This window comes from Macrobrachium rosenbergii, chromosome 22 (assembly GCF_040412425.1).
Source record: "Macrobrachium rosenbergii isolate ZJJX-2024 chromosome 22, ASM4041242v1, whole genome shotgun sequence".
NCBI classification, from domain to species: domain Eukaryota; kingdom Metazoa; phylum Arthropoda; class Malacostraca; order Decapoda; family Palaemonidae; genus Macrobrachium; species Macrobrachium rosenbergii.
The window spans coordinates 32,758,715-32,770,890 of NC_089762.1; the positions used below are offsets into that span (position 1 = coordinate 32,758,715).

Consider the following 12,176-nt stretch of genomic DNA (forward strand, 5'->3'; position numbering starts at 1 on the left):
ATATAAAATAGATAGATAGATAGATAGATAGAATTATAGATAGATATATATATATACATATATATATATATATATATATATATATATATATATATATATATATATATATATATATTAATACGGTAGAATAATTAACCAATTAAGATCAAAAGAACTGACAGGTAAGAATGGCTCTTCATGACAAGGGTAAATATAAAAATGATATGTTATTTACGCCTTAATATCTCGGTTTAATTAGTGGAGCAAATTAGAATATACGTTAACTTGCTCGATTAACACCCAAACGCTCGATTAACACCCAAAAATAAAATAGTATATATGTGTATTACACAGGAAAGTTCAAATATATTTGTAGACGGATCCTTCCTAGATAGTGACCCCCAAAGGGTTTTAAACCGGTATCCACCTTTGCGGCGTGTTTAGTACAAACCCGTTGATGATGACCGTAAAATCATAAACAAAAGACTGTAAATATCATAAAGATAATTAACCCTAGAAATGTTAGTCCTAGATAACGACCCTCGAAAACCCTTGGGGGTCACTATCTAGGAAAGATCCTGGCAGAATATATAAAATTTCTCTTTTGGTGGTAGATTAATATATTATATACAATATATTAATCTGGAAATGATAATGTCAAGCCTTGCTTTATGCAATCGAGTTTTCTGTACATCGTATAATCAAGGCCACCGAAAATAGACCTATCTTTCGAAGGTCTCGGTATAATAATGCATGAGCAGGGGCCCATGAAACTTTAACATCAGTCCGGTGGTGGCCTGTCCTATTTTCCTATTTCTTTACCAGACGCACGATTATGGCTAACTTTAACCTTAAATAAAATAAAAAAAACTAGTGAGGCTAGAGGGCTGCAATTTGGTATGTTGGATGACTGGACGGTGGATGATCAACATACCAATTTGCAGCCCTCTAGCCTCAGTAGTTTTTAAGATCTGAGTGCGGACGGACAGACAAAGCCAGCACAGCAGTTTTCTTTTACAGAAAACTGACCCGATAATATTGCTGACTCATCATAATTTAAATAATTTACATGCAAAAGTTAAAGACAGTGCTGTTTTGAGTGACGAGTAAAAAGGTCGCTTAGCACCTGCATAGACGAGAGGATTATAAAAGAGACAGATCACATGAGCGCCTGAGGTGAACGTTGAGGTGGCTTATATAACAGTTAAGGTGATTAAATTGATTTTTATGCTGTAAGAATAGCCACGATGAAAGTGAACTAAGGATAGTGTGGGTGAAGAATGTTATACCTCCTTTCATTCATTCCTGTTTTCTATAATTAACTAGCGTGTTTGTAGAGATGACGTGGTAAATAGTGAACGTAAAGCGGATAATCATAGATATAATCAAAGCCAAGAGAAAGAGAAGGTCTGCTCACTTCGCCCAAATCCCCCATGTAGGCGGAGCTTTGTCTACCTCCTTACTGCGTCAGCAGGCGAATTGCCGTAATGAGTAGGTACCTCTAAAATACGTCATCCCCTAAGTAGTAACCCCAGGTGGGAGGAGACTCCACCCTATTGGGTAGACCTTTTCTCTCTTGACCTTGGATATAATAGTGAAAGTGAACTTTCCCGAAAGTCATTCCTGCTTTCTTAATGAACCATACTACCTCCACAGCTATTTATGAGTGCTTAGTTTTCTCATGTGTCAACTAATAACCATATAACCAGTGTTAGCAGACCCTGGGCTATGCTTGATGATACACTTATGAGTGAATTCCGATGTTCATTCATTTACTTGTTTTATAATTATCTATATCTGAAATTTTCTACATGTCTGTACATGTTCTTTATTATATCTAAACGTTATTATTAATATTTGTATTACTCTGCTTTTAGTTTTGAAATAGCTATTTGTCTGCCAGTCCGCACTTTTTATGCTCTCCCTCAGACCTTAAAAACTATTGAGTCTAGAGGGCTGCAAATTGGTATGTCGATCATCCACCCTCCAATCATCAAACATACCAAATTGCAGTCCTTTAGCCTCAGTAGTTTTTATTTTATTTAAGGTTAAGGTTAGCCATAGATCGTGCTTCTGGCAGCGCTTTCCGGAGGCGTCGCCGACACACTTTCACTTGACTGCATCTGGGGAGCAACTGAGCGCTGCCCGGTCCCAGCTGAAAGTTTCATACAGCATTATATGCTGTACAGAAAACTCGATTGCTCCGAAGAAACATCGGCGCATTTTTTTACTTGTGTCTAAAGATAAGTACCTATTTCTGGTCGAAGCTTGCTTGGCAAGTTCGAGGGTTTTTAAGTAGTTCCGAAAGATTTTTCCACATGAAAAAGTATATTCTGTTCTCTCTCCATATCAATTTATTGAAATTCTTTGAATTTTCATAAATATAATGATAACTATAACCTTTTTTCAAAAGCATGTTTGGTTTTTATATTATTTGAATACAAACCTCTGGTTACCACTGTTAACAGTTTTTTCTCTTATCTTGTCATTAATTTTCTTTTAACCGCATTGAATCCAACGCTTTTGGATGAAACTACCATTACTTATCGTTCTCCTTATCCAAGTCTGGGTTAAGTAAAATAACTGTCTTGCAGACATATTGACCAATGAATTAACAAAACAACACTTTTCAAATGACTCTTTATTAGAAGGACCTTCAAGATCCTCAAGTAGAAGTTCTTAATCACAATCCCTGTTTAAGTAGACACGATGCAAGAGTCTGAGATGATTTCTCAGTCTTACATTGCAAAATTTTACAAGCTGCCCCATACACACGCGAAGCCTCTTATAAACTGTACCAGGGTTCGGGAGAAAAATCCTACAAAATAATTATTACCTATAAATCAGCAGTAACCTGAATCTCTCACAATTGGCTTCCGTGCCATTGTGGTTTATTAATTCTTGTAAGACATGCCTTCAAATAATGACTTTTCCCCGTTCGCTGAACATTAACTAAATGGCAAAAATGTACGCAGAACAAATCAGCATTACCTTTAAAGTCTATATTTACATATATGTGTGTACATATGTGTACACACACATATATATATAATATATATATATATATATATATATATATATATATATATATATATATATATATATATATATATATATATATATATATATATATATATATATATATATATATATATATATATACATACATACACACATTCATAAATCACAAATATTCATAAATATTAAGCTAAAATTGTTGTTACGTATCCAGAACGCTCTACCTTGGGAATATCACCGAAGGGGAATTATAATCGTTTACCAATTATAATTCCCCTCCGGTGACATTCCCGGGCTGGAGCGAATTGAATATTAAACAACATCTGTAGCTTAATGCTTGTGAATATCAGAAAGTCCTGGTGTATATGATAATATATATATATATATATATATATATATATATATATATATATATATATATATATATATATATATATATATATATATATATATATATATATATATATATATATATATATATATATATATATATATATATATATATATATATATATATATATATATATATATATATATATATATATATATATATATATATATATATATATATATATATATATATATATATATATATATATATATATATATATATATATATATATATATATATATATATATATATATATATATATATATATATATATATATATATATATATATATATATATATATATATTAATATCTACTTCTTAATACCAAATTAATTTTACCTGTGGAAAGGGAATTATTACTGAAGAGTATTGTCACATGTGCCAATTGGATTAAATACAGAGATAGACACTTGACTTATCCATCTGGCCATCAAATGATATAAATTGATTTTGATGTTGTTGTATATATTTCTGTCGAATTTAGAATCTCGTTACGACAGACAACTGATAAATTCGTAACGCTTGGCTGATTATCATGGTTTTGTTACTTACACACAAGAGAATTTTCCATAATCAGATGTTGAGCGACAAAATCCCTTATTTATCTTATTTACTTTACCTCCATACCAACTTACAGCTAAAGGGAATTATATACAGAAATGACAAACATTATTAGTATATCAAACTAGGGCTCTATTTTCTTTTACCCGAAAGTAGTGCTTTGCTATATCTTTTCAGTCCAAAAGATAATACCGCATGAAAGAGCTCTCAGTGAAAGGCGTAGCATGCCTTAGACTTCCTTTTCATGCAATACCTTTGACATATTCCGAGAATAAGCATAAAGACTGGCCTTGCCTTTTACCTTTCGTAATTGAAGGTAGATTTCCCACTTTCCTCGGCTCAGTTAGATCTTTATATATGAAGTTACGTGACGTAAGTATCGAGACATCAAACTGTGACTTTGATTTAAAGGATAACAAGTAAAAAATGCGCCAAAGTTTCTTCGGCGCAATTGAGTTTTCTGTGCAGCTTATAACCAAGGCTACCGAAAATAGATCTATCTTTCGGTGGTTTCGATATAATGCTGTATGAGCCGCAGCCCATGAAACTTTAGCAACGGCCCGCTGGTGACCTGTTCTATGTAGTTGCCAGAAGCGCGATCATGGTTAACTTTAACCTTAAATAAAATAAAAACTACTGAGGCTAGAGGGCTGCAATTTGGTATGTTTGATGATTGGAGGGTGGATGATCAACATACCAATTTGCAGCCCTCTAGCTCAGTAGTTTTTAAGATATGAGGATGGACAGAAAAAGTGCGGACGGACAGACAAATCCGTCACAATAGGTTTCTTTTACAGAAAACTAAAAATGGGAATTTACCTGTAGAGGCCCTAAAATACTAAATATCCGAAGCTTTTAATTAGAGGCATCTTTTTCACAGGACAATAAATGTTAATATTCCCATTGTGTCCTAAACATTCCACCGAAACCTGCCAACCAACTCTTAGAATACCGCCCAAAAACACACACATCAACACACGAACAAACAAACTGTCGGAAGCGTCACGTCCTTCCAACTTTGTTGTCTCAGGTAATGAGACAATAACAAGACTCTGGCGATATCTACTCGCTGGGGATATTGCGAAACTTATAACTGTTGGATCGAGATGTTTTCTCCGTGTTGCAACTTTTTTTTTTATTTTTTATTTTTTATTTTTTATTTTTTTTTTGCCCGGACTTAAGCTACGGGCCAGTTCATTTCGCAGGAAGCAATAATATGAAGGGGGTGGCCATTCTTTCCGAACGTTTTTGCTCGTATATGAACGGTGAAATTGGATGGAAGTTTTGGGGAAAGACTGAAAAGACTGAGAGAGAGAGAGAGAGAGAGAGAGAGAGAGAGAGAGAGAGAGAGAGAGAGAGAGAGAGAGAGAGAGCATAAAAAAATCTCTTTGCCGAAAAGATCATGAGATCATTAATTTTATAAAACAGAGAGAAGACCTTCATAGTTTTCGTGTTGATTATAAGAAATTAGTACATGCTTTGTAAGACCGCATTTCATTAATATCATCAAACAAATTGAGGTAGAGACTTGGCAGTGTTGTAAGGATTCCTTCATTATTGCCGAGCAGAGAAGAGAATCATCTAATTTTTTTTTTTAAGTATATTTCGTCTTCTCTTCATCATTTCTGAAAATTTTATGACTGGGAATTTTATAACGTAAATAATGATAAGATACTTAAATACCTCCTTTTTTATCCAAACTCAAAAATATCTTATATATCAGTCTTCTTCAAATTTTAAATCTTCCATACAGTCGTACATGAATACACAGAGAGAGAGAGAGAGAGAGAGAGAGAGAGAGAGAGAGAGAGAGAGAGAGAGAGAGAGAGAAGTCAAAAGAAAGGAATGCACGCATTGAAAAAAATGTGAGCGCTCACTTACACACGCATCAACAAAGGAGCCCAATTCCACTGGAAACCCAGAGAAATGTGTGACCTATCATAATACCTATTAAGCCCTTTTTGACCATAACACCTTATCAGGTTCTTAATATCTTGTCAGATTTAGTGTATCGAAGAAAATTTAGGACAATTAATTAATCAATTATCAACAAAAGCGTTTACAGCAATGCATAAATGTATAGGCTATAATAATGAAAGATAAAATCCACGAAGGAAACGGAAACACTGGAGTGCTGCTAAGTAAAGGACATAGCGTCGAAAGGCCTCGCAGCACTCCAGTGTTTCCGTTTCCTTCGCGGATTTTATCTTTATTTATATATTCATCACGTTCCATATTTTCGTGATTCAGTTATACATAGGCTATACTATATAAATGTTACAATAATAGGGCCATCACTTATAAAGGGGTAAAGTCTAAATAACTATCAAATTCGCCCATCATTTACAAATATAACATTTATGCAAATAACCATTAGAGCAAAATGCAACAAAGTGAACCTAAGAGTACTTATTCCTTATTACATTTATTCCATTAATTTTCTTTATAATTAAATGCACATATTTTGACAAGCTCTGAATGGTTTCCTGTGCCATTAAATGTTCTAGTGATCTGTAGCCTAACGTTTAAAATGCACCGAATTGCAACACCCCCCCGCTCAACCCCATTCAAAAATACTAACCTAGAATTGCTATGGCAACACCTTCTACATTTGTCTCTTTAAAGTAAAATGCCAGTATAGGGCTGATAGGTTCTCAGGACCTTTTCAATATGGTCGAGCCAGGCTTCGGGCTCGGCTTCGTTCTATTTTCTTATGAGGGAGACTACACTGCTGATGGGTGAATGTGGAGAGGGAGTTGGGTGTGGCGCATCCCCTGAGCCACCATTGCAAGTATTTACAATAATTCTTGCTTGTAAATAAACATGGGATACAATTTTTGCAACTGGGTAGGTTAAGTGACGACAGTTACCCGTGGAGTGCGTGTAAGTGCAATATTTGTATTTTTTGGAAGTAATCTGAGAATGTTCTGAACTGCAAAGGAATTCCTTAGGAGGTGTAAAATAATTCATATCTGGACCTATTTATCTATCTGTCAGTTTATCTTTTTGTATCTACATCTGTCTATCTATCTATCTATCTCTCTCTCTCTCTCTCTCTCTCTCTATATATATATATATATATATATATATATATATATATATATATATATATATATATATATATATATTCTTAACGTATTTTTCCATTTTGATATATATATATATATATATATATATATATATATATATATATTCTTTTTCTTTTAACGTGCTTTTTTCCATTTTGAATGTAGTAAGCTATGCCTTCTTATATATATATATATATATATATATATATATATATATATATATATATATATATATATATATATATATATATATATATATATATATATACACACACACACATATATATAGATATATAACATTTCATTTACATCACACTGGTGCAAGTAATAATAGAAAAAGGATTAATATCCTACACCCTAAAAATCCTAAGATCATAATAAGTCATAATAATAAAATCTTACGCATGTTTTAGTGAATAGAGCTTTGAGGAGAATCACACAATGCCCCTGCAGAGAAATCCCCCAAAACCCATCATTCGTAAACACGATCCTAAAACCCGAGTGGAAATCTTTCATCCGCCAGCGAGCACACTTTAATAATCACTGATCCCTTGAATCCTCTTTCTTTTTTTTTTTTTCTTTTTTTTAGCGAGCCGGTGCAATGCTGTTTGTGGACGGCACAATAAAGCCTCATTTCTTGGGTCCGTTGGAGGGTGTGTGTGGGTGGTGGGGGCCGGGAATGGAGAAGGAGGGGTGGGAGGAAGGGGAGGAGGAGTGTTGAGGAGGAGGGTGTATCAAGGGAGTAGTTGGGAGACGGGGTAGGGGAAGGGGTCGAGGAGGGTTAATGGGGAAGGGGAGGAAGAGGATTTGTGGGGAGAAGAGGAGGAGGAGGTTGAGGAGAAGGGTGTATCAAGGGAGTAGTTGGGAGACGGGGGTAAGGAGAAGGGGTAGAGGAGGGTTAAAGGGGTTAAGGGGGAAGGGGAGGAGGAGGATTTGTGGTGGAGAGGAGGAGGAGGGGGCTGAGGAGGAGAGGGCTGAGGAGGAGGGTGTATAAGAGAGTAGTTGGAAGACGGGGTAGGGGGAAGGGGCTGAGGAGGTTTAATGGGGGAAGGGGAGGAGGCGGGTTAGTGGGGGAAAGGAGGAGAAGGTGGTTGAGGAGGAGGAGGAGGAGGAGGAGGAGAGTGTATTAAGGGAGTAGTTGGGAGACGGGGGTAAGGAGAAGGGGTCGAGGAGGGTTAAAGGGGGGAGGGGGAAGGGAAGGAAGAGAGTTAGTGAGGGAGGGTGTTCAGGAGGAGGGTGTATAAGGGAGTAGTTGGGAGACGGGGTAGGGGAAGGGGTCGAGGAGGTTTAATGGGAGGAGGGGAGGATGGGGAGGAGACGGGTTAGTGGGGAGGGGGGTTGAGGAGGAGGAGGAGGAGGGGTTGAGGAGGAGGAGGAGGGGTGTGTATCAAGGGAGTAGTTGGGAGACGGGGGTAGGGAAAGGGGAGGATGAGGGTTATTGGGGGAAGGGAGGATGGGGAGGAGTAGGAGGGGATCAAGTGGGCATCTGGGAGATGGGGGGGAGGAAGGGGAGGAGGATGGGACGGGGAGAGGGGGCGAGGAGGAGAAGAAGAATGGATCAAGTGGGTAGTGGGTAGTTGGGAGACGGGGATAAGAGAAGTTAAGGTGGAGGAGGGGGGAAGGTGGATCAGTGGTTAGTTGGGAGACGGGGAGGGGAAGGGGAGGAGGAAGGTGGATCAAGATTGGATGACGGGGTGTGGGGCGAGAGAAGGAATAGGGGAGTGAAGAGGAGAAGGGTGGATCAAGTGGGTAGTTGCGAGACGAAAGGGGGAACTGGGGAAGGGGAGGTGGAGGGGAGAGAAGGAGGAGGGGGGAGGATCGAGTGGGTCCGAGAGCGGTAGTTTTCTACGCTGCGATGGTCAGGAAGATTGCAAAGGCGGTTGAAATAAACTGCAATTGGGAAAGTGCTGGCAAAGTTTTCTTCGTTGTTTTTCCGTTCTTTATCCCTGAAGCAGACCCACTGCCGGTCTTGCTTGATGCTAGCCGGGATCATTCTCTCTTTCTTGGAGAACATTTTCGGTGCACTTACAATAAAAATAATAAAATTTTTAGGTATTTCATAATTAAATTTAGTTTCCTAATTTAGGTGCGAAGTCGTCTATACGTCTATGTTGAAACATACTGAGGAAATATAGTTGATGCTTGTTTTTTCTTTTCGTGATGTAGAATGGCTTCCTGAGGTCAAGTACAAAACATAATTTTCTTAATAAACAAAATCACTAATCAGACCAACTAACACTATTTTGTTTTTATCACTCTACAAGTGCAGATGAATCAGTGAAGCAGAATATTATAAGCAATGTTTCCAGCCGTTTTTATTCTTTTGGCCTCGCTTGAAACATAAATTAAACAAAAATCGTTTCGTTATTCGAACCCAGAGGCATAAGTCAGTAATGTATTGCAAAACTGGTCTACATACGTATTTACATGCTGATATATTATTTACATCTGAATAAGAAATAGATCTGATATTGGACAAATATTGTACACACATTTTTGTCTTTGTTTCATAAGCATCATACATAAAGAGACAAGTAGTGTCTTATGTATATTGTAATATATACAATGATTCCGGCGTTAGTGTGTAAGTCGGCTCGTTAGCATGTCGCCTATGAATATAATTTAGAAGGAAAGATTTATATATATATATATATATATATATATATATATATATATATATATATATATATATATATATATATATAACTGCAATTAAATGGAGAAAAACACAAACGAATCTTTAGCTAAAGGAGGAAGTAAGAGAACGTGAAAGGGAATATCTTATAAAAGGCTGTACCATGATGAGAAGGGTCCGATTACTTTGAAGAGGTCCTTTCGTTATCTCTTATTATCCGACGGCACAAATTCTGATGGAATACAAAGAGCCTTCTTCTATTGATATATTTCATCTTTTCACTTCAGCATCCTTCTGCATACCTTTCATCCTCAATCCACAATTGTTGACTTAACCCCAGAAAATCTAATTAGGAAGTAGAAATGGATGGTTTTCTGTTCACCGCGATTGAACTCAGGCATCCCTGGTCAGGAGGTGAATGCTATCACGACACTCGAAGAGAGAGAGAGAGAGAGAGAGAGAGAGAGAGAGAGAGAGAGAGAGAGAGAGAGAGAGCAATAGCGCCTGACTGCTTGTTTTATCAGGGAACTTTTATGGGGTACTATTAGCTACAAAGACAGAGCAAGTGGATTATACCGTAGACTCGGCAGATGATTTGGCAAGGACCCAGAAAGAGTTGAGATATTACTCCTACGAATTGCAGAAAGTCGATGCCTTTATATGACAGAGGTAGGAGGTAGGAGGATAACAGCATCTAGGTTTATCCTTACTTCCTGATATACTGCTACCACAAATACCAGTACGATTACTTTTCTTGCCAGAATTTTTTTGTTAAGTGGTAATAAAAGAAACAAGGTTTGTGACTTGACAAAAAAAGCAGAATGCATTTCAAAAGCATGCAACAGAATCTTATTTCAGAAAATATGTTGGAAATATGAAATGTTTACAGAGACATTCCAACCATTCAGTGAAACGGTAATTTCTAAAATCTTATCTTCTGAGCTGGCAGAACAGGGACGTAAGAAAATAAGCAAGTTTTCGGCAGAGTTTAAGTGAATCTGATCTGGAAGCCAGTCGGGCTGTTTACCAGACGGAAAGACAGTGGTTAGACTGTTCCAAAGTTAATGATAAATAAAGAGCGTGGATACAAGAGTCCCAAAAATATCTGCTTAAGCTGACGCAGAAAAAAAAAAAGCCAAATGCAATGCAGATATCCTCGGAAAAGTCAACGCAGCCTTTTTTTCATCCATCCAAATGGTGGAAGAGCTAAGGTTAATGTCTGAACTGCTTGGTTCAGGCAGATTGCCAAAGATGGTCGAGGCAAATTGCCCTGCAGTGCTTGCTAGCCAAGTTTTCTTCCTTGTTTTGCTTCGGAAAGTCTCGAAAGCTGCATATATTCATTAATATATATATATATATATATATATATATATATATATATATATATATATATATATATATATATATATATATATATATATATATATATATGTGTGTGTGTGTGTGTGTGTGTGTGTGTGTGTGTGTGTGTGTGTGAATGTTTAATCAGAATTACCAGATAAGAAAAATTAATAAATGACCAATGGTTTGCCTAGATGGCTCGTGTGGTATAGCAAAGGTTAAAGTGAACTACTTGAGTACCCAGATCGTATAATTCTGTTTAAGTGAATTTTTCATCATGGAGATTTGATGTTGTAGTTATGAATGAGTTTTCCTATGAATAGCATGGCACTGGTTTCATGTAAGTTAGCGCCTCCCCATTCCCCATCCCCTCCCCCTCCCAGCAAAAGGAAATCATATCTCAAAATTTTAGCAGAACGAAACAAAGTTTGGATCTCGACTGTGTTTAACATCGTTTTCAGATTCAAATCAACTCTTCCATCACTGTTTCATCTAGGTAAACTTACTGAAATATATCATAACTTTTTTAAGTACCTAGTGCACGAATTAAACTGGCATATAAAGAAGCAGAACTACCTAGTGTCCATCTCTGCCAGCAGGGCTAAAGTTGAGTTAATACAATTTTATATAAATATTTTTTTTCCTTTACGAAGCAAGTGTCTCGCATTCAATGGCATATTTCCAAAACAGGGTCGTTGGGTTGTAAATGTACACGCGCAACACGCTCATGCACACACACACACACACTATATACAGTAATATATATATATATATATATATATATATATATATATATATATATATATATATATATATATATATATATATATATATATATATGTATGTATGTATGTATATATATATATATATATATATATATATATATATATATATATATATATATATATATATATATATATATATATATATATATATATATATATATATATATATATATATATATATATATATATATATATATATATATATATATATATATATATATATATATATATATATGAGCGTCTGCTCCTCTCAATTTTTGTGCTCGTGTGGGTAGAGTAGGCCAGTATTATCAATCTCCGCGTCCTCTTACTATTTCCACAAGCTTAGGCGTTTCGTACTCAATTTCCCGCAACTTAATCCATCTCGCTAATCCGTGGCTTTAGGCGTTCTTGCTAC

At 36.0% G+C, this 12,176-nt stretch overlaps 1 protein-coding gene across 1 annotated transcript; it reads right to left on the reverse strand.

Moving 5' to 3' along the window:
- Positions 1-7,752: 7,752 nt before the first annotated feature.
- LOC136850455 (uncharacterized) lies at positions 7,753-9,032 on the reverse strand. Its single transcript, XM_067124031.1, has 2 exons — positions 8,781-9,032; positions 7,753-7,992 (listed from the first exon to the last, which is right to left on the reverse strand). The coding sequence occupies exons 1-2, from the start codon at positions 9,030-9,032 to the stop codon at positions 7,753-7,755; spliced, it is 492 nt and encodes a 163-aa protein (XP_066980132.1).
- Between the last annotated feature and the right edge of the window lie 3,144 nt (positions 9,033-12,176).